This window comes from Sorex araneus, chromosome 1 (genome assembly GCF_027595985.1).
Source record: "Sorex araneus isolate mSorAra2 chromosome 1, mSorAra2.pri, whole genome shotgun sequence".
Classification (NCBI taxonomy): Eukaryota; Metazoa; Chordata; class Mammalia; order Eulipotyphla; family Soricidae; genus Sorex; species Sorex araneus.
Window position 1 is genome coordinate 196353795 of NC_073302.1, and position 26440 is coordinate 196380234.

The 26440-nt window shown below is 59.0% G+C and overlaps 1 protein-coding gene across 1 annotated transcript in view; it reads right to left on the minus strand.

Moving 5' to 3' along the window:
- Positions 1–26440, minus strand: part of MYO16 (myosin XVI) — a 310488-nt gene that overhangs the window by 82236 nt on the left and 201812 nt on the right. The window contains 4 exon segments of the mRNA XM_055126930.1: positions 9436–9641; positions 10106–10186; positions 13387–13559; positions 17232–17307. Of these exon segments, the coding sequence (XP_054982905.1) occupies positions 9436–9641; positions 10106–10186; positions 13387–13559; positions 17232–17307 (536 nt within the window).

Genomic DNA, 26440 nt, shown 5'->3' on the forward strand with positions numbered 1-26440 from the left:
TAAATCTCCTGTAGTAACGATGGTTTCCTTTTCTTAGTAGAGAACAAACAGAAGTTCTTCTCTTAAAGGGGAAGACATGGTTTTGATGACTGCCAGATTAGGTCTTCTAATATTGAGGCAGGACTCTGAGTTTTTAGCGTCATGTTGATCAGAGTTGGAAAAAAGTCACCTCACCCCAATTGTTAGTTGAGGTTGTGCAAATGTCACCAAAGACAATTTCCACATTGCTTAGTGGATTCTTCTCAGATCTCTCACGACGTTCAGGCCCCTCCCCCAGGGCCTCCCTATTCTGAGAAAATCCAAAGTTCCTTCCTAACACGTTAACCCACTCTGACAACACGGGGAAAGCGCGTGAGAGCCTGTGCAGAAGCGTGTTGGGAGTTTCGCAGGTCACAGGGGGGAGATACTTAGGAGAACACGGGTTTAAACTACAAAAACAGATTATACAAATCCAAATATGGATTTCCTGACAAGAAAACAAATGAGTTTTATTCTAAAACTAAATCATTCTAAATGCTGTTACCTTTATTATCAAACGCCAGGGAAGTAAAGTCTTGGAGTTTAAGTAATAGTCTTACAACCATGTCGCTGAAGTCAGGCATTCAAGAGAGAAAATAATAAAAACTCCATAAAGTGGGTCAGTGCTAACTATAAACCACCCTGAATTAAAAATAGCTTCTCACCTAAACATAGATTATCAATGGTGTCTGCTGTGATTTGATGTTCTTATTCTTAAAAATATATCTACCGCATAAATTTTCTATCTTTGCAGTAAATATCACAGCAAGTGTTTGTACTTAACAAAGCATTGCAAAGAAGAAATAATATCCAATAATAAAGTCATTTTAAAATCAATACGAAGGCACTACTGCAATATTAGTTATTATTGAATTAGGAGTACCAACGTTGGATTAGGAGTGCCAATCCATAGACCAATCCTTGCATAGACTAGAATTTTCAGAGAATGATTCAGCATTTTGGGGGAAATGATATAGACTATTATTCATACAACCAGGCCAAAAACTCAGCAGCTCACAGTAATGCATAACTGGTGGCCTAAAAATGGAAATATTTAGGTATAATTACAGCAGAGATTTTAAGCTGGAGGATAAATATTTTGGTCCAATACTGCATCTTGTATCAGATCAGTGAGTGCCATCTTGGAGCCGCACCACAGCTCTGCAAAACGCTCAGACACGCCCCCGAGTGCTCAGTCCATCCCACAGGGAGTCACGACTGAGCACGGACCCAGCACGTCCCTCCACCCCTTGCACATGGCGCCAAGGGCGAGGACAGAGATGACCGTGTCCTGGAGGGGACCCCGGGGAGACCAGTAGGAAGGCAGCTCCAGAGCCAAGGTGGGTGCACACGGGCCCGGCCTGCAGGGAGCGGGCCCACCCTCTCCCCGACTCCCGCCCAAACCCTGCCCACGGCGCACGGCTCTCTGAGCCGAGTCCCCATGTGAGTCCCCATGTGTGCCAGGGGACGTGGGGCAGCTCCTGCTGTTGCAGAGATGAGTGAGTTTGTGTGTGTGTGTGTGCGCGTGTGTGTGTTCTAGACGATGTGAGGGAACCTTCTGCTGTTGCAGCTCAAGTAGCAGAAATACATGTGTGTGTGGGGTATGTGTGTGTGCGAACGTATGTGTGTGCGTGTGTGTGTGTACACACGCATGTGTGTGTGCACACGCATGTGTGTGTTCTAGGGGACTTGAGGGAAGCTCCTGCTGTTGCAGAGATGAGTGAGTTTGTGTGTGTGTGTGCGCGTGTGTGTGTTCTAGACGATGTGAGGGAACCTCCTGCTGTTGCAGCTCAAGTAGCAGAGATGCATGTGTGTGTGGGGGGTGTGCATCTGTGTGTGCATGCATGTGTGTGCGTGTGTGTGTGTGTGTGCGTGTGGTGCGTGCGTGTGTGTGTTCTAGGGGACATAAGGGAAGCTCCTGCTGTTGCAGCTCAAGTAGCAGAGATGCATGTGTGTCTGGGTTGTGTGTACATGTGTGCGCGTGCGTGTATGCGTGTGTGTGCATGTGTGTGTGCATGCGTGCATGTCTGTTTGATCCAGTTAATTAACTGTGTTGGTCATGTATTTCTGAGCCACACGGGCTGTGCTCAGGCTTACCCTGGCTCTGTGCTCAGACCCTCCTGGCGGAGCTCAGGGGCCACAGGGGATTATAAGGGTCAAACCCAGGCCAGCCAGGGGCAAGGCAAGCGCCATCCCTCTGGGTCACCTCTCTGGCCCCACTCAGTGTCCGGCTGACCCCCAACAGGAGGCCCAACAAATAGTCATGGAGTGGCTGGGGGGGCCCAGTAAGAGGTAAAGTGGACACCACCGCCTGGTCCCTTCCCACACCCACCTCATGGACGGCGGCTCTCTCTCTCTCTCTCACACACACACACACACAGGCACACTGACACATGCACACACTCACACACATTCACACACTCACACACTCATACACACGTGCATACACATTCACACGCACATTCACATGCACACAAACATGTACACTCCCACACACACATGCACAAAATCACACACTCACACATAATCACACTCTCACACTCACACACATACACACAGACATACTCACACACACATGTGCCCGGAGGAGCCAGCCGAACCACTGACAGTGGCAGCCGCTGACCATGGCCCAAGGCCCAGGGCCAGAGGACAGAGCAAGCCAGGAGTGGACACTACGGCTCCAGCCATGGGCCCGGGCCGGAGGGCAGCGGGCACAGGCCTGGGGAGTCCCACTGAGCCGGGGCAGAGACGGCACGGGCAGGGGTCAGGCCCGGGTCGAAGGAGAGAGCTGGACACGGAGGCCCTGCAGTGACCGGGCTGGCCAAGCAGCTGGCCTGTGCAGAGCCCGCCCGCCCTCGGGCCCAGGGCTCAGGATCTGCCCGTCTCCACAGACCTGCTTCCCCAGCCGCCCTTCGGCCGGCCTTGCGTGCAAGGGGAGCACTCCCGACTCGCAGAGGAGACGCCCGCGGCTAATAGCCCCCCAGGGCGCCAAAGCCAGCCAGGCATGAGCGGTCATGGACGCAGGAGACCAACGGCCACACTCAAGAACACGGCCAGTCACGGCTGACCCGGGTTCCATCCCCGCCATCCCATATGGTCCTCCCTGCACTGCCAGGAGTGACCCCTGAGAGCAGAGCCAGGAGTGACCCCTGAGTATCACCAGGAGCCGCCCAAAAGCTGAAAGAAAGGAAAGAAAAGGAAGGGAAGGGGAAAGGTGAGGAGAAGGAGAGGGAAAGGAGGGGAGGGGAGGGGAGAGGAGAGGAGGGGAGGGGAGCATGGAGAGGAGGGGAGGGGAAAGGAGGGGAGGGGAGAGGAGGAGAGGGGAGCATGGAGAGGAGGGGAGGAGAGAGGAGGGGAGGGGAGAGGAGGAGAGGGGAGCATGGAGAGGAGGGGAGGGGAGGGGAGGGGGTAGGGGAGGGAGGGGCAGGAAGGATGAACACAGCCGTTCTAGACAGGGCGTCAGGCTGAGTCGCGGGAGGGGCTGCCTGGAGCCTGGCTGGGCATGAGACCTTCTCATGACGCCTGGCATGACCATGACGCCTGGCATGACCATGAGAGCTCCGGCACGCTCTGACGCTCACTGGCAGGACTGGGGACGCCCAGGTAGAGCCCGACAGCCCCAAGTGCAGTGCTCTGGGTGGGTGCCGTCCTGCTCGAGGCGCAGGGTCCCATGACACGGGTACCCCCGACGGCTCCCGGCCCCTCCTCAGGACCCCGAGGCAGGGCCCCTCGGCCGGGCCGAGGTGCTGCGTGTCCCCAGGAGCCTGGCGCTCACTGCCAGGCTGCCCTCCCCTTGGCGCCTGGCCCCAGCCGTGCTGTCCGCGGGGCCCGCCCGGGAGCCCACAGGGCAGGGGCCTCGGGCGGGCGAAGGGCTGCCCTGCCCTGGGAGGACGGGAGGAAGGGCAGGGAAGGCGAGGGCCTGGGGACGGGCAGGAAGGGGACAGCGGGACAGCAGGACGGGCTAGTGGGAGGAGAGAGAGGAGCCGGGCAGGGGAGGAGGACGGAGAGGGTGGGAGGGAGGACGATGGCCGGACAGGGCAGCAGGGCAGGAGGGACGGAGGGATGGAGGGATGGAGGGTTGGAGGGATGGAGGGATGGAGGGATGGGGGATGGAGGGACGGGGGGATGGAGGGATGGAGGGGTGGAGGGATGGAGGGATGGAGGGATGGAGGGATGGAAGGATGGAGGGATGGAGGGATGGAGGGTTGGAGGGATGGAGGGATGGAGGGATGGAGGATTGGAGGGATGGAGGGTTGGAGGGATGGAGGGCAGGAGGGATGGAGGGACGGAGGGATGGAGGATTGGAGGGATGGAGGGTTGGAGGGATGGAGGGCAGGGCAGGAGGAGGGGAGGCTCGTGGGGGGCAGGAGGACTAGGGAGGACTGTGGGGGGGCCGTGAGAGGGGAAGGAGCTGGAGGAGCTGGAGGAGGACGGGGAGGGGATATGGGGGGTGGGGGAGGAGGGGTGCGGGGGGAGGAGGCAGCAGCTGCAGCGCTGGGCCGGGCGGGCGGAGGCCGGGGAGGCAGCCCCACGGGGGGGGGTCACACTCCGAGGCTGTGCCTGAGGTCCCCAGCCCCCTGCCCGGCCCGAAGCCCCGGTGCCCAGCCCAGACCACCCGCCTGCTGGGCTGACACAGCGTCCAGCACCCAGGGACAGAGCAGGTGGCGGCCGGCGGAGCTGAGTCACCCACAGCCCACAGCCCTGACGCCCTCCCGGGATGCAGGGACGCGGACACAGGGCCACTGCGGCCAGAGCAGAGGGTGGGGAGGGGGTAAGGAGGGGCGCGGGGGGCCGAGGGGGGCGCGGGGGCCGGGCCTTTTCCTGCTCCTCCGCTCCTTCCCTCCCTTCCTCTCTATGTCCCGGCCTCCCCCTTCCCTCTCCCCCTCTGCACTGTCCACCCAAAGGCTGGCTCCCCCGTGTGGCTGAGGTCAGGCGGGCCAGCAGGACGGCTCCAACCTGGCAAGGCGTCCCGAGAGCTCGGGCCCCTGCCAGCCAGGCCGGGCGGCCCCGAGTGATTAATTCACATTTCTGCCCGAGAGGCACCGTTTCCCCCCCACACGGAGGGCTTCTGGATCGTTCTCTCACAGCCTGAACCTCTGGGGTCCACCGCCCAGGAGCGGGTGGGGCCAGACCCTGCCCTGCCCTGTGCCGGGTCATCAGTGGGACTGGGCTGTGAGACCCCTGCATTTCCTTAACTGTGGGTGAGGGGGGCTTACACAGGGCAGTGCTCAGGGCTGACTCCTGGCTCTGTGCTCAGGGCTGACTCCTGGCCCTGTGCTCAGGGCTGACTCCTGGCCCTGTGCTCAGGGCTGACTCCTGGCCCTGTGCTCAGGGCTGACTCCTGGCTCTGTGCTCAGGGATGACTCCTGGCTCTGTGCTCAGGGCTCACGGCTCTGTGCTCAGGGCTGACTCCTGACTCTGTGCTCAGGGCTGACTCCTGGCCCTGTGCTCAGGGCTCACTCCTGGCTCTGTGCTCAGGGCTCACGGCTCTGTGCTCAGGGCTGACTCCTGACTCTGTGCTCAGGGCTGACTCCTGGCCCTGTGCTCAGGGCTGACTCCTGGCTCTGTGCTCAGGGCTCACGGCTCTGTGCTCAGGGCTGACTCCTGACTCTGTGCTCAGGGCTGACTCCTGGCCCTGTGCTCAGGGCTCACTCCTGGCTCTGTGCTCAGGGCTCACGGCTCTGTGCTCAGGGCTGACTCCTGACTCTGTGCTCAGGGCTGACTCCTGGCTCTGTGCTCAGGACTCACGACTTTGCTCAGGGCTGACTCCTGCCTCTGTGCTCAGGGCTGACTCCTGGCTCTGTGCTCAGGGTGGACTCCTGGCTCTGTGCTCAGGGAGGACTCCTTGTGGTGCTTGCGGAACCACACACAGTGCCCCGTACGAGGCTAGGTCACTGGCACACGGGGCAGCGCAATGCCCGCTGGGCTCTCTCCGCCCTCCCTCTCCTGCATTCTCCGTGTTGGGGCAGCTGCCGTTCTCTGGGGTGAGGTCTGAGCACGACGAGGGACCGAGGCCGTCAGTGTTTCACACGGGGGCTTCTGACAGCAGCTACTTCGGTGCCCGAGATCTCGTCTCCCCCCTGAGCCTTGCTGCTCTCACAGTGCGTCACCACCCAGGGGAGTCTCTGAGCCCTCCCAAGCGGCCCGAGTGCCTGAAAGCCGGCCGGAGCCCGTGTGCTTCAGGCTCCATGGACATTAGTCGCCTTTCTACAGCTGGTGCATTTCGAGATAACGTCCCACGCTGGTGCCCTTCGTGTAAGAGAACAGCCGATCTCCACCGAAGTGAATGAAGCATCTGCCCCTACCGGCGGGTCACTGCCAGTCAGAGCAGACGCAGGACTCACGTCTCCTTGTGGGGCCATGGCTGGTGAGAGACACACGGGGCCGGAGGGACAGGACAGGGGCTAAGGAGGGTGCCGTGTGCAGCTGATTCTGGTTTGGTCCCTGGCACCATGCATAGGAGTGAGCACTGCCAGAAGTGATCCCTGAGAGCAGAGTAAGCCCTGAGCACTGTGGGGTGTGGACACAAAAGCAGAGAGCGAAGGAGATGCAAAGGTTCCCCAGGAAGTGCCATTTCTCATCTCTGCTCTCTCGTCACAGATAAATCCCGCTAGGCAGAAACACTGCTCTCAATTAAGTCGCCACGGATCTTCATGGCCCTGTGCATTCTGAAAACATTGATTAAACATCTATAATTCCCCGACAGTGTGACCGAGAATCAGGCGAGCTCCCTGCCCGGAGGGATGGATTAAGAAGGGTGACCACCCCCGAAAGACGAGAAATCGTAATTAATTCTAAATGATAATAACTGCACGGGCTGTTCCCTCGAGAGTAGCTCCGGCAAAATATACACATAAGACTCGTCTTGGGAAGCACGAGACCCAGAGGTAGACGCTTTTCTAGTCAGTGTAGCCTGTGGCCTGTCCCACTGCACACACAGCAAAGCACAGGCACAGGCGGCTGCACCGTCCTCTGGGGCACCAGACTGACTCAAGCAACTGCTGATTGAAAGGCTGATCCCGAGACCCTCATCACCAAGGGTTTCCCCAGGGGCACCAGAGACCCCCTTAAGACACAGCTTTGATTCATGCTTCCAGGGCGGGTTAATACAACCGACCAACAGAATGCGCTCGAACACTGCAGCCGGTTCACGGGGGTGGGGGGATGGCTCCTCCTTCCTACGGAAATCCATCCTCAGTTCCTCTGGATCCTCAGGGCGTGTGACACCCTGGGCCATCTCGGCAGACCAGGGGACGGAGACCCAGTCGATCCCGGAAACCCCCAGGCCCCAAAGTCCACTTTGATGAGCAGGACATTTGCAGAAGCTTCACTAGGGGTCAACAGCAGGGAACGCCACTGTCCCCACGTCCCCAAGTGGCTAGAAATGTGGCCCCGGAGGTGGTCTCAGCACGAGGGGATGGGCCTCATCTGGGAATTGTCAGAAATGCTGACTCAGGGGCCTCACGTGGTTCACGGATGGGGACCCGGGACCTGGATTCTAACACGATCCTGATGGCACCCGAGGTCAGAGGACTCTGTTCTTGTAGCCTGGTTGGGAGCTGCCGTGACGCTCCTGAGAGCACTGGGCACGAGCAGAGGCGGCCAGACCCGGCCCCCTCCCGAGGTTCTGACCAGAGCGTGGGGGCTGGGCGCTTATGAGCAGGTCTCAGCCTCTGGGCGCTGGGCCCAAAGTCCACTCGTGTTCGCAGGGGATGGGGCTGGGGGGTTCGACTTCTATCCCCCAAATGAAGAGCAACGGCCTCATCAGACGCCCAGCCAGGGAGGTGAACAGGGAGAGGAGGGTCAGAGGGGAGCGGGGTGGGGGGGACAGGGAGAGGCGGTCCACAGGGCGAGCAGGGAGAGGCCAGACCAGAGACGGCAGCTCTGCCTCACCCACAGTCCACCTCTGAGTGTCTGGACACGGAGATCTTGCTTCCCGGAACATACGTTCTGGCAGTTCAAATGCCCGCTGTACGGGCAACTCACGGGGACTTGGGGCAACGTCACCCCTCCTCCTCGAGAATCCGAGGGTCCTTGGCAAGTGCATGGCTGGGGTTCATAGCTTTCATAGCTCTTATTAGTTTGCTCACTGTGTCCTTGTGAAAGTCGCCAAACGCACAAGAAAAAAACACTTCTCCCCAGGCCCCCGGAACAAGCGTTAAAAGCGACTGAATGTAAAAGTTAAGTCATGATTTATGCGTTAGAAGCCCCTAGTTAAGACGGCAGGATTTTGCTTTAGCTTCGTCACGTTAGTGCCTTAAAGGAAACGAGCATCAGGAGCCTTGAGACGTCGCGTGCACGAGCATCCAGGCCGTGGGTGCGTGTCATCCCTCGCCACTGTGACCCTGGTACACTGGAACTACGACTTTAAAATTCTTGTTTCTCTGCCTACTTGTTTGCTCGTTTTGGGGTCCCACAGTGGTGCTCAGGGCCTGCTCGTGGCCTGATCTCAGGGGTCTCCCCCGGGGGCCCCAAGGGGTCTGTGGTGCTGATGCAAAGCGAGACCCCGCCCTGCATCTTCTCTCCAGCCCGCTTTCTCTCTTCAAACACACAACCACTAAATGCAGATGCATCCTGGCGTTCTTTCCGCCTGTCCCTGGACTATTTTCGCCAGCTGACAAAGCTCGTTCTCAATATCTAGCCCGGGAGCCGTGAACCAATAAAACTTTATTGTCGAAAATGGCTTTCCACAGAGTGTGCTGGATCCTTGGAACCAGGCCCGACTCCAGCTGTGAAGGGAGGAGCCTGGGGCTGAGGAGCACACGCCCTGCTTGCCTGAGGCCCCGATTTCCACCCCCAAGACTGCATGCCCCCCCGCACCACCAGGTAGGGCCCTGGCAGACCCCAGCACTGCTGGCTATGAGCACCGCAATACATACAACAACAGATGTAAGACGACTACTATTATTCTTTGACTAATTAAGAATAATTAGTGTTATCATACTAATCTCTCATTAGTAGTCCCATAACTACATTACCATTACTAATTACACGATGCATTCATATCATATCAAGTCTACGCAACAACTTCACAAGTTTGTTTTTTATTTTTTGCTTTTTGGGTCACACCCGGTGATGCACAGGGGTCACTCCTGGCTCATGCACTCAGGAATCACCCCTGGCAGTGCTCCGGGGACCGTATGGGATGCTGGGAATCGAACCTGGGTTGGCTGCATGCAAGGCAAACGCCCTCCCCGCTGTGCTATCGCTCCAGCTCCAATTTCACAAGTTTTTAAATCCAAGGGTCAGTACAAGTCAGTGGTTCTCAATAGCAGCCTGGCGCCATCCAGCGGCCTCCCCCTCCCCCCCCACTTACCCAGGTGCCCCCGCCCCCAGCAGGCCAGCAGCCAGGAAGAAAGCGGAGCCCCCCCCCCACATTGCCTGCCCCCGGGGACGGGCCCTGGGAGCGCAGCTCACCTCTCCAGGAAGCTCGAGAAGGGCAGGCGCACGGGGTACCCGTACCGGCTGAGCCTCACCATCTCCAGGACCCCGATGTAGCGCAGCTGAGCGGACACAGAGCAGCTATCAAAGGCGTCGGGCCGCTGGGCGCTGTTGGGCTTGATGCAGTGGACGAAGTGCGGGGTGCATGTCACGAGCTTCCCGAGAATGTCCGCCAGGGATTTCTGGGGACACGAGGACAAGGAGCTGACTCCCCAGAGGCAGGGAGGGGGCGCCTTCGCCCCACGACAGCACTGAGCGCCGGGGGCCCGAACTCCAGCAACCAAGCTGAGGGATGTGCCAGCCGGGGGACGGGCTCGGGTGGGCGTGCAGAGGGGGCGGGACCCCCAGCCAAGGGAAGCAGGACACGGGGGGAGGGTCTGGAGCCAAAATATTGGACATCTAAAACTCAATTCCCAGTAAATTTTTTTTCTTTGCCTTTTGGGCCAACCCGGTGATGCTCAGGGGTTCCTCCGGCCTCTGCACTCAGGAATTACTCCTGGCAGTGCTCAGGGGACCATATGGGATGCCGGGGACTGAACACAGGCCGGCTGTGTGCAAGGCAAACGCCCTCCCCGCTGTGCTATCGCCCCAGCCCCAATCAGTAACTCTTAAAAATCACAATTCCGTGGCTCGCTGAGGGACTCACCCGGAGCTGGGACGCGACCGTGGCGGGTCCCGTCCGCTCCAGGCGCTGGAGGAAGGCGCTCGCTCCCTTCTTCTTCAGTAACTGTGGGGAGACAGAGGCAGCACGCCGTCACCACCCCCATGCCCTCAGGAAGGCGCGGTGTGTCCGCTCCCACATTCTCAGACACGCGGGCTCTACGACGGCCAGTGGGGGAGGAGCAGCCCGGCTCCGGGCAGGGAGGGCCCCACCGCCACAGCAGGCGCCCACCCCGCCCGGTACGGATGGCCGCACACATCCTGCCGCAACGCAGCTCACGCGTAGGCCAAACGATGCTGTTTCATTCACCTTGGAGCGCACCCCGGCAGTGCTCCAGGGGGACTCCTGCCTCCGTGCTCAGGGGACCACACACGGGGGCTGCAGTGAGGACGGTCGTGTGCAACTGAACTGCTGCTCCAGCTCCCTGGCTGCAAGAGGAGACTCTTGTGCCACAAAGATTTGGTGTTTCACTGTCACTGTGTCACTGCCATCCTGTTGTGCGTCGATTTACTCGAGCGGGCACCAGTAACGTCTCTACTCCTCCCAACCCTGAGATTTTAGCAGCCTCTCCTTACTCGTCTTTCCCAACGATTGGAGGCTCTTTCAGGGTCAGGGGAATGAGACTTGTTGTTACTGTTCTTGGCATAACGAATACGCCACGGGGAGCTTGCCAAGCTCTGCCTGTGTGGGCGGGATACTCTCGGTAGCTTGCCGGGCTCTCTGAGAGGGGTGTGTGTGTGTGTGTGTGTGTGTGTGTGTGTGTGTGTGTGTATTACTCTATGATTTGTTGCCTACTGCCTGAACTCTATCATATATGGTGTGGTAATTATGGAAAATGGGTAGGAAGTGTTTTATAATGTGTTGATCTGGAAAGCGGCCTGGAGCATGGCCGCGGTTGGGAAGTGGAGGTCGGCTGCCCGGGCTGGGTCCCTTGGGGCGGGGAGGGGTCTCACCCTTCCCCCCTGGGGCACCCTGAGTGAAAACAGCCTTGCGTGGTGTCCCATTTGATGTTTATTTATTTTTATTTTAATTTTTCTTATGTTTTGGGTCACACCCGGCCATGCACAGGGGTTACTCCTGGCTCTGCACTCAGGAATTACTCCTGGCAGTGCTCAGGGGACCATATGGGATGTTGGTAATTGAACCCGGGTCGGCCATGGGCAAGGCAAACGCCCTCCCTGCTGTGCTATGGCTCCAGCCCAAAGATTTAATGTTTAAAGACTCATCGTCTGATTATTCTAGGTCTATTATTGGTTTCTTACTTGTTTTTATTCCCCTTTTTCTTATTTTTTTTTTACATAAGAGGTTGCAAATTACCTCTCTGAAAAACGACGAATCTGTCTTTACTATAAATATATCAACCTCTTACACACACACACAGACACACACACACACACACACACACACACACACACACGCCCCTATAGCAAAGAATCCAGGGTAATGGAGTCAACAGCTGGCCACAGGCATGAAACCAGTGGGTATGGATAAGAGGGCAGGAGGAAATTAATTAAATTCTGTCCGGGGTTAAAAGGTGTCCCAGGTACTAATGTACTATTATATTTCACAGAATCACCAGACTAAGACCCACGCATCTATCGATCCAAAATCATTTATCATTAAATAAAAAGGTCTTCCAGGAGGGAGACGTGTGCAGAGTCCCTCCCCGCGGGAGTGGGGGCGGGCACCGCTCCCCCTCCTGTGGGCCGCGTGTGTGAGGGCCGGGCTGGTGGGCGGGACTTGGGGCAGCGCGTGGACCCGGGCTGCACCTTCGCAGACCTGAGGGGACGGGAGCTCAGCTGCGCCCTCGGGGGCCCGTCCCGCAGCCAGGGAGCAGAGGGGCGCGCCGGGCTCCTGCAGGGGCGCGGGGAGAGGAGCCTCACGGAGTCACTGTCATCAATAAATCTCCGGCCCTGGAAATGGAAGCCCGGCCCCCCTCTCGGGGTGGGGAGCGGCTGAATTATCTCCCCTCGCCGTCCGGGGGGAAAAGACTAATGGCGTCTCTGCCTGGTGATGTTTAATAATTAAGGCTAAAAATTACAGTTTAGAGGTGTGTGGTGATTTCTTACTTGATTTCCAGAATGACTGAGAAAGGGCCGGCCAGGAAGTCCGGCTGAGCCAAGGGCGGAGCACTCCCTCCCGAGGGGGCCCTTGCGTCCTTCCCCTGTGAGCAAGCCCGCTCTGCATGCATGGAGCCTGACTGCCCGCCTCAGCCCGCTCTGAAAGGACCGGATTCAGGAAGCCCCATCTCAGGGTGGATGGCTAAATGCCCTGCACACACACACACACACACACACACACACACACACACACACACACACACACATGCACATACACACACCGACAGAGACACACACGAACACACACACACATGCATGTGTGCACACACATATACATACGCATGCACATACATAGACACAGACACACATGCACGTACACACATGCACACACACATGCACCACATATACATATGTACACATACATGCATGCACATGCGCACAAACACACAGACATACCCCTCTTCTTAAATAAAGTTGATTTTAGTTATGCTTTTATCTTAATTGATAGAAGCTAAGGTGTATCCCAGGAAGATTTTGCTGGACCCCTTCCTAATTATAGTTGTCATTTTTGCCCCACAGTTTTATTGAAGGCAGCCAACCCAAACTGGTCTCCAACCCAGAACTGGCCTCTCAAATGGGGCTATTTCTACTGTCTCTCAGATTTGAAACAACTCTGTTATGTTTTGACTCGATTTCCTTATTTCAGAGACAGGCATGGATGTTCCAGGCAGAGCACATTCTACATGTTGAACGGGCCTTAGAACATGGGAATAATATGCAAGTAAGACATGATACAAAGCATGATATAAAATATAATACACAAAAATAAAATGCTATAAAGACAGCACAAAGTGAGTGCAAAATAAGCTAGAAACATGGAAAAGTAGGGAGACAGCGTGGCCTCTTAGATAAGCGAAAGGACGACAGTCCAGTTTGGGCGCGGGAAGACGCCCAGTGGTGGTCGTCCAGAGGGAGGTAGCCGAGGTCACTCCTGAGGTCACGTGTCCAGACTCACTGTCTGGGCCCAGAGAGAAGCAGGCGGGCAGGACGCGGGGCCGAGCCCCAGTGCCCACACGCACTGGCCTGCCCCCGGGGGGCCCCTGGGACGAGCCCTGTCCCTGACCCTGGGGGATGGAGCCCGGCCCCGCCCCCGCCCCGCGCGGCCGAGCCGGACCCGGCACCTGAGAGGCACGGCGGACGCCCTACCTTGCCCAGCTCCAGGTAGCTCCTGCTCTCCCCCGCGGCCGCAGCGGTCGCCGTCCTACTGAGCAGCAGGGCCTGCTGTCCCCGGAGGGCAGGGGCCGGTGGGCAGGACACGAGGGACCCCGTGGGCGACAGTTTCGACTGGAACAGGTGGCTGATGATGACGTTCTCGCTGGCTGGGGGGCAAGCAGATGAGACTGGGGGCAGCACCCCTGCAGGGCCCCCGGGACCGAGTTCCTTTCGGCCCCTGGGAGTCACCCCCCCGCCCCCACGGCTCTGGGTGATCCTTCAGGAGCCGCCACCTCCCGGCCCCAGGCCCCGGGTCTGGCCCCAGGCCCCCACCTTCCTCCGAGCCCTGAGTGTCTTCAGCATCTGTCCACTCCCGCAGCCGCCCCGCTTTCTCGCCCTTCCTCGCACAGGGCGCGTGTGTGGGCCACGGCACACCACCCTCTGTCTGCGTCTGTCTGTCTGTCTCTGTGTCTGCCTGTCTGTGCCTGCCTGCCTGTCTCTGTCTGTCTGTGTCTCTCTGTCTGTATCTGTGTCTGTCTGTCTGTGCCTGCCTGCCTGCCTGTCTGTGTCTGCCTGCCTGTGTCTCTCTGTCTGTCTGTGTCTCTCTGTCTGTGTCTCTCTGCCTGTCTGTGTCTCTCTGTCTGTCTGTGTCTCTCTGTCTGTCTGTGTCTGTCTGTTTCTGTCTCTGTGTCTGCCTGTCTGTGCCTGCCTGCCTGTGTCTGTCTGTCTGTCTGTGTCTGTCTGTCTATGTCTGCCTGCCTCTGTCTGTCTGTCTGTATGTCTGTCTATCTGTGTCTGCCTGCCTGTGTCTGTCTGTCTGTGTCTGTCTGTCTGTGTCTGCCTGCCTGTGTCTCTCTGTCTGTCTGTGTCTCTCTGTCTGTGTCTCTTTGTCTGTGTCTATCTGTCTGTCTGTCTGTGTCTGTCTGTTGTCTGTCTGTGTCTCTCTGTCTGTCTGTCTCTCTGTCTGTGTCTCTTTGTCTGTCTGTGTCTGTCTGTTGTCTGTCTGTGTCTCTCTGTCTGTCTGTCTCTCTGTCTGTCTGTTGTCTGTCTGTGTCTGTGTGTCTGTGTCTGTCTGTTGTCTGTGTCTGTTGTCTGTCTGTGTCTGTGTGTCTGTGTCTGTCTGTCTGTCTGTCTGTGTCTGTGTCTGTCTGTTGTCTGTCTGTGTCTGTCTGTCTGTGTCTGTCTGCCTGTGTCTGTCTGTCTGTCTCTGTCTGCCTGTGTCTGTCTGTTGTCTGTCTGTTGTCTGTCTGTCTGTCTGTGCAGGACTCAGTCCCCTCCACGTCGTGGCTGCGTGACTAGGTGAAGGCGAGGAGGGGTCTGTCTTTGTCTACCCCAGTAAGGCTGCAGGGGTCCCGAGCCATGGCTTTTCTTGGGCGTTAGACTCTACCCGTTCCCGTGACTCCGGGTCCAGACCCCTGTCCCAACACCTCAGTGGAGAATCGAGCCTGACTCAAGGAATGTCTGAGCTGCAGTGTGAAACGGGGCAGAGGGCAGTGAAGGTTCTAGAAGGGAAGGCTCCCCTGTCCCCAAGGGCCCTTTGTCGTTCAGGCAGGTGCAAGGGCCCTGGGTCTAGAGGCGTTTTCACCTCAGGGCCTTTTCCAGGAACCAGCAGTCACCTAACCAGCTCCCGGCGGGATGAACACAGGGAATTCTGCGTGTGGAGACACCATCGCGCTCTGGAGACGAGCCAGCACCTACCCTTCCTCATGTCAGCCCGCCCTGCGCAGGGTCCGCACTAAGGAAGGCAGACGGGGGACAAGGGTGAAGCGGAGACCTCCGACCCCCGATTCCGCCCCCGACCTTAGCTCACAGGACACTCGGGTACTGGGAGATGCCCGGCCGGGGAAACGGCCGAACAGGGAACCCAGAGGCCTCAAACTACCCAGACGCTCCTGAAAACCCTCGTGTTCTCTGGGATATCCTCGTCACCAGTTTCCGACGGACACACCCACGGAGATGAGCCAGACTCGACTCACTCAGCCCTGCACTAAGGTCCGCCCTGGCCGGATCTCTTACTTTTCAGCCAACTCTAAACTCTTCTGTCTTCCTAACCCCGAGTCTGGGCGTCTGGATCACCCCGTGCTCTCCTTCCTGAGGAGACTGAAGAACCTGGGGCAGGCCGGACAGAGCCGCCATCCTCGCCCCGCAGCAAGAGGCAGAGGAGGAGGAAGCCGTGACGGGCCGGGCAGGAGAGGGGCCCCTCGGGAGCAATCAAAGCAGAGATGTAGGAGCCCCGACGCCTGGGGCTCCTCCTCCCCGTCTCCATCTGAAACGGCCCGAGAGCAAAGGCCCCGGGGCAGAGAAAGCATCCCCGTGCCCGCGGGCCCTGCCCTCCCCTGCAATAAAGCAGGGCTCGTGCCGAAGGCTGATCCTGGCGGAGTCGGGCAGTGTGAAACGTAAGATGGGGCAGAGCTGCTGGAACTCACTGGCAAGTGCTCACGAGAGGGGCTTAAAGTACACGCAGAGCCCCAGGCACAACCATCAGACTTTCACTCTTCAGTAAGCTTTCTGTCGTTAAAAAGAAACTGAGGGCCGGAGCGACAGCACAGCAGGTAGGGCGTTTGCCTTGCACGACCCGAGTTCGATCCCCGCCATCCCATAGGGTCTCCTGAGCACCACCAGGAGTATTTCCTGAGTGCAGAGCCAGGAGGAATCCCTGAGCACTGCCGGGTGCAACCCAAAAAAGCAAAATAAATAATAAATAAAAATAAAAATACTGAGAAATGGCATCAGTCATTTCAAAAACAGGCTGTTCCCAAGATTCTCGAAGAGCAGAGGGCTTCCCTGGAAATGTCAGAAAAGAAGATCCTAACCACGGACAGCAGGAAGAAGCCGCTCCCCAGGAAACCCTCAGGCCAGTGTTTTCCGTTTTTTGCTTCGGCCCAGCCCCTTTCCCAGCCCGGGCTGGCGCTGGCCGCCTCTGCCAGGGGTGGGGTGGGGGCGGGGGAGGCCGCGGTCAGGGCTCTGAGAGGCAGGCGGAGTAATTCCCCGTGAAAAACACGGGCACTGTTCCGATGTGCTGCTTGATGTGAGGTAAATTTGTTCCTCAGACCAGAAGTGATCGGGATGTCTCATTCCCACCTCAAAGGGACCCGACTGTCTCAGGAAAGCCTGTCACACGCTCCTTTCCGCAGAGATGAACGGCCTTCTCACTTACGGCAACTTAACGCACAAATGCTGGTACATTTTAATTCATTGAGAAGGTTATTAGGAGAATGTGAATGCTGCTCTCAAGACAATAATTATCAGAGGAGATAATTATACCATATATGGCATATAATTTTAGGCATAGTATGGAATTACAGACACATTTATTCAAGTGCTGAGGATCACGACGTGTTCAGAGCCCTGAGCATTTACATGCACACACACAGTCACACATGTATGTATGTCTGCATGTATTAACTTGCAAGCTCCTTCTATTTCCGGAGCTTTGGTTCTCTGTGACTTAACGTACATAAGAATAAAATAGCACCCATAGGTGTCTGGGAGCCACCTGAGTCATGAGATTCCCCCCGCCAGGGCCTAAATAACCCTAAAATCCATATTCATCTTCATCAGTCTTCACAGAAGAGCCTCTTCATATTCACGCCACCGGAGCGGGAAGGTGTTCTATATTTCTATCTGCTAAAAGCCTGGCTAAATTATGGTTTCTGCTAGCGTCCAAATTAAATTGTAACCCGAGCACAGCATGGCGCGATCCTGCCCGATTCTTCTGGTGATTGGGATGCAAGAGACGTTCCAACTGTCCCTTACTTGGTGGCATATTTTATAGGACCATATCCAGAGACGGGAGTGAGCGCGGTGCCTGTGGCATTTTAATCAGCGGGGACACTTACTTTTCATCACAGACAGAAGGCTCTGGGCCAGGGACTCTCTGTTCCTTTCGATGGCGCCCGTGACTTCGTAGGTTACCTAGAGTCAAAGGAGGCAGCACCGTCACGTGGGTGCAACACACCCAGGAAACCATTTCCTCACATCGCGGACACGGAGATTATCCGAAGGGCGAGTCCTGGGGGTCTGGGGGTCCCACACAGGCTGTTGCCCAGGCTGGGGACCCTGCTCTCCAGGAGAGGAGGGCGGCTGACTCGCCACAGCCCCTTTATCCTCGGACTCACCCCTGCTCCCCAACCCCCCACCCACACGCACACGCGGCTGTCGGCAGGGGCGAGGGTTCAGCCTGCGTGCTGGGCCCCGTCTGGACGCGACTCCCGGACCCGCCCCACCTCCCTCACCGGAGCCCCTCAGGGCCCCCTGGTCCGTTTGGTGGGTTCCACGGCCGAGACTTGGTCTTTGGAGGGACCCTTGGGCCGACTTCCCCCATCCAGGCGGAGACCCCTGTGATTCTGGGGGGCAGGGACGACCGTCTGCTCTGGGGGTCCTGGGCTGAGCTGGGGGCCGCTGAGCAAGGACGCCGCTTCCTGCCACACCGCCCACGGGAGCACTTCTCTGTCCTTTGGAGGTCTGACTAATCCCCCAGAGAGAGGCAGGGGGAGGGGGGAGGGCACAGGGAGCCAGTGACCTAGGGCGGGTCCAAGGCCAGGACCTGCTAAGTGCCCGCTGCCCGGATGGGCTTTCAGACCCCGTGTCCGTCCCTGCCAGACTGGTTCACACGCGGTCTGACAGCAGGAAGCCCCCGAGACCCGAGACGGGGGCCGGCGAGCTGGGGGCCACGCCGAGTCATTCCGAGACTGCCCTGTGGCCCAAGCAGGCGGCAGTGCCCAGCTTGCCAGCGTGGAGACGGGCGATCCCAGCCGACACACGCGGGCTCTGCACTGCGTTTCTCTCACTTGGTCTAAACCCCGTGGCCCACAAGGCTGTCCACGATACAGGCGTTGCGGGGCTTAGTGTCTCGGCACCAGCCCACCCACCACGGCCCATTTCCCCGCCACCAGCCTCCCGGCGGGCACAGCAGGGCAAGACCCAGCTGACTGGGGTCCAGGCCCAGGGCCCCCCCAGTGAGCAGACAGGGGCGGCAGACAGAGGCTCCGGCCGGCACCCAGCAGACGTGGGACGGTGCTGCTTCGCCTGCCTCCGCCTGAGCCCTCACGGAGACCCCCGGCAATCACCCCGGGCTCAGTACCCGGGAATCGGCCTTTGTCAGAGGCTGCAGAGAAGCTGCAACCAGTTTGCTTGAGCAGCAGAGCCGGTTTCTCCCCGCAGAGGCCGACGCGGTTCCAGCGGCGTAACAAGGCAGAGTGAGACCAGGGAGACGCGCCAGGGGATGGGGGAAGCCGGAACCCTGAGTGCTCACTCCCCTGCGCTGAGTCACCCTGAGTGCTCGCTCCCCTGCACCTGTCACTCTGAGTGCTCCCTCTCCCGTACCTGAGTTACCCTGAGTGCTCGCTCCCCCGTGCTGAGTCACCCTGAGTGCTCGCTTCCCTGTACCTGAGTCACCCTGAGTGCATGCTCCCCCAACCCGAGTTCCAGGCAGCTGTGAGTTTGTGCATCTCTCAGGGTCTGCCTTGGGAGGCGGCCCCCTCTTGCACCCTCACGACGTGGCCCCCTCTCAGCCCCGCGGCCCCAGGGGATGCCACAGCCAAAGCTTTCTCGAGCGGCAGAAGCAGCTGCTGTGGTTTGTCGCCGGGCCTCAGCCTGGCCCCCCCTTGCCCCTGGCAGGCCCCGAGGCCCCGCAGCTGAGCCCCCTCTCTGTGCTGGTCTGCGCCTCGGGCTGGGCGGGGCCAGCTCCCTGCCGGGCAGGGACGGTTTCCCCAAGTGACCATCAGCGCCTAATCAGGCGCGGGAAGGGGCCGGGTGACTTGCGTGGCTCAGTGGACGCGGAGGGTCTCTAACGACGACCTCGGGTCTGGCCCGCGTGAGGCTGTAGACGGTGTCTGGGGGCTCCTGAGCACTGAGGGCTGAGATCCTGCACACGGAACACAGCAAGGAACGCGCTGGGAGTGACCGTCCCACTCTGCTTCTAACCCACGAGCACTTATAAACTGGGAAACATTAAAATGAAGAAACATGAACCACGTCTGGCTCCTCTGTCCAGTGACAACCGACATGCCTGTGACGTGTGCGTCCCTCCCTGTCACTTCTCCGTGATCTCTGGCATCAATCATTCACCAGCGACGCGTCCACCTGTGCTGGCCTGTATCCACTTGCACTGGGGGGTCGGTGGGATTGGGCTGCACGTCGGCCCGCACTGACCCGTCTGCTCGCCTGCTTTCTCTCACAGTGGGTCTCCCTACCCGTCGCTGCAACCCCCGGCTCTCAGGACAGGCGCCCCTGAGGTCACCTGAATCAACCCAGTGGAGCAGCCGAGCCCAGCGGTCACTCAGAGTCCCTTCATCACAGAGACGGGGACTCTGGACACTCGACCATGTGGAAATGCAACTGTGCACAGCACCCTGAGAAGCAAACCACCGTCGCTTAGTCTGTTATCAATAAATCAAACCAGAGTGGTCCCGTTTAGCTCTGTCACTACAGACGCTAGAAGGCACGGAGCCATCAGCAGTCCGGGAAGTGAAACTCGTGTCCGAACCGTACTGCCCCCAGCCCCTGGCAGAGACCTCAACCCCCTCTCAGCTGGAGCACCCGGAGATTCCCGAGAGCGTGGCTGGGGCACAGCTCCACGGGGGCGTCAGCAGGAGCAAGAGGCAGGGAGGCTGGCCCTCGAGGCCCGGAGCAGACAGGCACCGATTTGGATTTCTGATTTCACCGAGCGGAGAGTGGGGACAAACGTGGGGAAGCTTCTCAGTTTACAGTTTGGGGAATGATCGAGAGGAAGAGAAGGGTCTGGGTGCGAGAGCTAGGGTTCCACGCGGTTGGCTTCTGGGTCCTTTGACGAGGAGGACGTAGGTAGGGAGACAAACACGGGCCACACGAGGAACGAGAATCGACCCACAAGCATCTTCAAGCTCCTGGGTCAGCAGGGCGGCCGCAGGCAGTAACCCCAGGTGGCCCCAGGGACACGGCTAGCACCAGAGCCGGGTGTGAGAGTCAGCCCAGGCCGGCCAGAGGAGAACCCGCCATGTGGTTCACACGAGACCAAGGCATGCCCCGGACAAGGGGGACAGGGCGGCAGGTGATCGAGACGGACCAGGCCACAGTGCACCCTCACGGCTGGAAGTGGCAAGACTGGGTTTTCGCAAAAGAAATGAAACATAACTTTCAGCAAGCCCCAGTGGGCCTGGAATTCTGTGCCCGGCCTCAGTTCCCTCGCTCAGAATCTGCTGGAAAGGGCCTTGATTCCACGTGTGATGGTCAATTGATCTCTTTTACGGCACCACTAATTGTAAGCGGGGTTTCTATCTTTCACTTGTCCATTAAGTGATTTTCTCTCGTGGTCACGCTGGCTTTCCTTCGGACCCAGGTTCCGGGGACGGGTCTAATCAGTGGAGCGCGTTCCCCGGAGCCTCGGGGCTTTCCGGTGACCGCCCTTATCTGGACTCTGCAGATGGACGCTGCCGTGGCGCGGGCTGCTCTAAAATCCATGCAAAGAGCTGCCGGGTCCTTTTAAGAGTGAAAAAATCAATCGGATCACGATCAGACATCAATAATCCCGGCACGCTGGCGGCCTCCCCGGCGGAGACAGTGCCGGAATGAGATCCTGCACTTCCTCTTCCTGAGAGACCTCTGTCGGCAGCTGCTGTGTCCTAGAAAGCCCCGGGCATGAGCTCGGCTGGGCTGTCCTGCCAGCCTGTCCTCGGGTGCCCAGTGAAACACGGCAGCCCCCACCCATAGTGTCCGGCCCAGATTCACTGCTGTGTCGGGGCTCTGCCCGGTGGCAAGAAGGAGCAATCGGGGGGAAGCTCCTTAGTGATGCACCCCCCCACCCCCCCAGCTTCTGCTCAGTCCCCCCCACACCTGCAGGGCAGAGGGGGGCGCCTCAGGGGTCCCCACCCAGGGCGCTCAGGGCCCGAGCACAGGCTTGTGAGTGCATGTGAGGGTGAGAGGGGGTTTGGCAGACGGGACCCCCCTCAGCCACCGCCCTCTGCTGGGGGGAGCTGATGGCAGGGACCGGGCACCAGGTTAGACCAAGGCTGCTCCTTCCACACGCGTGACTTCACGGGGGAAGCAGCCTCGTGAGCTGGGGAAGGGAGACGGGCACGGGGCACGGAGGCCTCTCAGCAGCCCCCTCCCGCCCAGCCTCCGTCAGCACTGAGCAGCCCCTGGAGGTCCGGGTCACGGGCGAGAACGGCCAAGCCCAGGGGCATTCACGGACGTGGAGGAGACACTCAGAATTCAGGCCCAGAATCCACCTGCAGTGGTCAAGAACTTTCTTCCCTCCTGAAACTACACCTCAGGAGAGGCATCAGAAATCCAGAGCAGAGATGTCACTGTCGTAGGAGAAATCACTCAGGGCCTTCAGCGTCGTGAGAGGAATCACTCAGGGCCTTCAGCGTCGTGAGAGAAATCGCTCAGGGCCTTCGCTGTCGTGAGAGAAATCACTCAGGGCCTTCGCTGTCGTGAGAGAAATCACTCAGGGCCTTCGCTGTCCTGAGAGAAATCACTCAGGGCCTTTAGCATCGTGAGAGAAATCACTCAGGGCCTTCAGCGTCGTGAGAGAAATCACTCAGGGCCTTCAGTGTCGTGAGAGAAATCACTCAGAGTCTTCATTGTCGTGAGAGAAATCACTCAGGGTCTTCAGCGTCGTGGGAGAAATCACTCAGGGCCTTCGCTGTCCTGAGAGAAATCACTCAGGGCTTCAGCGTCATGAGAGAAATCGCTCAGGGCCTTTAGCGTCGTGAGAGAAATCACTCAGGGCTTCAACGTCATGAGGGAAATCACTCAGTGCCTTCACTGTCCTGAGAGAAATCACTCAGGGCCTTCAGCGTCGTGAGAGAAATCGCTCAGGGCCTTCTAGAACCTGCAGTGCTGTCTCACAGTCCGGCTGCTGGACTGGAATATCAGTCAGATGCACAGACTAACAACAAACCAGCCCGAGGCCCGCCACAGAGGTCACCAGGCTGACGGCCGGCAGAGGGAGGAGAGGGGTGGGGAGCAGGAGGGAGGGACTGGAGACCGTCATGGTGGAAGTGGGAGGATCAGTGGCAGATGAGGTGACGCCGCCCCGAGTCCTGTGGCTCCCAGTCCCGCGCTGAAGCAGGCAGAGTCGCGGCCGACCAAGCACAGGCTGGGCCTCAGTGAGGCCCGAGTGTGACCCCGGCCAGGCCTGAGCAGCCACTCACCACCCACAGAGGTGGCCGGGAGTGACCACCACCTGCCAAGCTGGGGGTCCCCAGTGAAAACACAGACTCATGTGGCTAACTAGGGAAAGTTCTCTTCAAGGAAGGCAAAGCTCAACGAAACCGTAGTCTCCCGTCACCGTGAGCTGACACACCACCCGTTTGCCTCCCGATGTCACGGCTCCCCTAGCTGCAGACACCCAGCTGCCGGCTCTCAGCCCCTCTGAGGCCTTTCCCGGCAACTTGAAGGGCACAGACACGTCTTGGGAGGCCGGAGAGACAGTACAGTGGGAGGGCTCTTGCCTTGCACACGGCACACCTGGGCACACCTGGGCACATGCCCCAATGCTCCCCAGGCACCACCAGGGATTATTCCCAGTGCAGAGCCGGGAGCAAGCCCTGAGCGCCCCCGGGCGTGGCCCCAAGCCAAATAAAAAGAATCCCCGGTCACGACTTCAGTAACATGGTGACAAATCAAAACATCATTTTTGTTGGTTTTGGGGCCACACTTGGTGATGCTTGGGTCTTACTCCTGGCTCTGAGCTGGAGAAAATCCCCCCTGACGCCCAGACGCCCAGACGCCCCGACACCCGGCCCAGACGCCCAGACGCCCCGACACCCGGCCCAGACGCCCAGACGCCCCGACGCCTGGCCCAGACACCCAGATGCCCAAACACCTGGCCCAGACGCCCAGACGCCCCGACGCCTGGCCCAGACGCCCAGACACCCAGACACCCGGCCCAGACGCCCAGACGCCCAGACACCCAGACGCCCAGATGCCCAGACACCCAGACGCCCAGACGCCCAGACACCCAGACGCCCCGATGCCCAGCCCAGACGCCCAGACGCCCCGACGCCTGGCCCAGACGCCCAGACACCCAGACACCCGGCCCAGACGCCCAGACGCCCAGACACCCAGACGCCCAGATGCCCAGACACCCAGACGCCCAGACGCCCAGACACCCAGACGCCCCGATGCCCAGCCCAGACGCCCAGACACCCAGACGCCCAGACACCCAGACGCCCAGATGCCCAGACTCCCAGACTCCCAGACGCCCAGACACCCAGACGCCCAGATGCCCAGACACCCAGGCGCCCAGATGCCCAGATGCCCAGATGCCCAGACACCCAGACGCCCAGACGCCCAGACACCCAGACGCCCAGACGCCCAGACTCCCAGACGCCCAGATGCCCAGACACCCAGACGCCCAGACACCCAGACGCCCAGACTCCCAGACGCCCAGACTCCCAGACGCCCAGACGCCCAGATGCCCAGACTCCCAGACTCCCAGACGCCCAGACTCCCAGACGCCCAGACGCCCAGACACCCAGACGCCCAGATGCCCAGACGCCCAGACTCCCAGACTCCCAGACGCCCAGACACCCAGACGCCCAGACGCCCAGACACCCAGACACCCAGACGCCCAGACTCCCAGACGCCCAGACACCCAGACGCCCCGATGCCCAGCCCAGACGCCCAGACGCCCAGACACCCAGACGCCCAGACGCCCAGACGCCCAGATGCCCAGACTCCCAGACGCCCGGCCCACGGTGCAGCCTCCTCCAGCTCTGGCTGCCGCATCGGCCTCGCTGTCTCCTGTCTCCGTCCCCCGACACCTGCTAAGCCTCGCTCCCGTGCCTGGCCCTGGGCCCCGCTTGCTCACGGACGCCCACCAGAGCCCCTTTCCCAGAGAAGCCCCTGGCACGGGCTCCAGGAAGGGGCACGCGGAGGCCCTGGCAGGGGCACTGTCCAACCCGGCCGCCTCTCCCGTGCTTGGGGAGCCGTCTCGGCTCTGGTTTGTGCCAGGTGCTCACCCCCCCCCCTGCCCCGCCTGAGCTCCCGGAAGGCCCCTGCACGGTAAGCCGAGTCCTCGGCACAAACACCGCCCCACAGAGGGCACACGCCACGCACCCCTGCGGACGGCAGCCCCTCTCCCACCCCCCCACCTCACGCTCAGCGCGTCACGGCACAGCTGGGTCTGTTCTGTCCCCTCGAAATTTAGGACCCCCAAAGCACCATGTGCCCCGAGTCTGTTCAGCACCACCCCGAGTGGGCCGAGCCACCTGCCCCGCCAGTGTCCGAGCCCGGTTCCACCCCCAGCACCAGCCAGGGGTCCCTGAGCACCCCCAGGAGCGAGCCCTGAGCACAGAGGCAGGAGCGAGCCCTGAGCACTGCCCCAAAGCCCAAACCCAAATGAAACAAACGCCCCAGAATCACCCCAATGGAAACCCAAACGTAAGGGAGTAACTGTCTTTCGCCCCACCGCAGATCTTTCCTTCTCGAGTCTTCATTTCAAAAGTCGATAAAATTAGACAGGCTTGTGGATTTAGGGTTTATCTAGCAGCTAAATCACCAACGGTCACTGAAAAGCCACTGATAAACCAGGAAACCCCACGTGTGATTTAGGACGGGCGAGAAACATAAATGACAGCGAGAAGGAAGAAGCCCCTGACGCGCAGCCTCCTTTAATTCAGATCCATGCTCATTAACGGGCCCCGTTAATATTTCATGGACCGTCTCTTCCCACTTACTTTGAGATATTTCTCTAATGGAGATTGGCAAACACACCATGCTCCTGTGAGTAATGAAAAATTCAAATGTGTTTAGGGAAGATCTTCGGCTGTAATTCAAATACTGTTGCTTAAACGCTTCTAAAAAGGCCTCAGAGCCTGGGCTGCAGACGAGGGCCAGGCTGGGGCGGGTCTGCAGGGCAGAGGGCACTGTGGGGTGGCGGGCTGCCTGGGCACACCCTCGGAGTGGGACTTGGCTTTTGCCCACGGAGCCAGGCCAGCCAGCGAGAGGAGAGACCAGGACGAGGACGCGCCTGGGCCGTCCCTGAGGCCCACGGAGACCCTGATGAGGGGCCAGCTCTCACCCGAGAGCATCCAGGGTTGCTTCCCGGGGCCAGCGAGGGCTGCGCCTGGCCTAGTTAGGGATGCGTCATATCTCCCGATCTATCCAACGCAGAGCGGAGATGCAACAGCTCAGATCCTGGGTCTCAGAGCTCCATCAAATGTGTAGACGGGCATACGGCCTGACAGGCGGCCGTGAATCACCCAGAATCTCTGCTCTAGCACAGTCCCGAGGGAGTCCCGGGGCGGAGACACCTTGGGACATCTGGGTGCAACGAGAGATTCTTATAAAACCGCAGCACTGACTCCAGTTAGGGAAAGCCCGGCTTAAAAAATAGAAAGGTTTTTGTTTTTATTTAAACAGGAAAACTTATGATTCTGTGGGGCATGGGGTCTCTGACAACTCATCACCTGGTTTTCTCTACTTCGCGCACTTTTCCTATCTGGATTCAGTGAACAGGTCACATTAATTTCAAATCACAAATCACCTGAAAAAAATTGAAATCAACATTGCACTTAAGTGCCAGTAGAATCATCTTTAAGCAATCACGAAACACTTCATCAAATATGATTTGAAAGTTTAGTCCCCTGAATCTGAGCCCCATGCGCCGTTTCTGACCACTGAGGTCCCCAGGAGACAGACCAGACAGGCTGACAGCGTGGGCCAGATCTACGCTGACTTTAAAAGAAAAAATTGCTTCCAGGGGGCTGGAGTGATAGCATAGCAGGTAGGGCGTTTGCCTTGCACGCGACCGACCCGGGTTCAAATCCCAGCAACCCATATGGTCCCCTGAGCACCGTCAGGGGGTAATTCCTGAGTGCAGAGCCAGGAGTAACCCCTGTGCATCGCCAGGTGTGACCCAAAACCCCCCCCAAAAAAATTGCTTCCAAGAAACTTCGAGGAATTACTGTTCCAAGATCAACGGTGGGGCCTAATATAATTCCCACCGGGGTCTGAGTGCCTTAGTCACCCGTGCCTCGTTGAGAGCGCAGAGACAGAAGGACGAGAGGGTGCTCGGGGAGGAAGCTGCTGCTGTGGACAGGCTCTCTGTCCGTTCCCT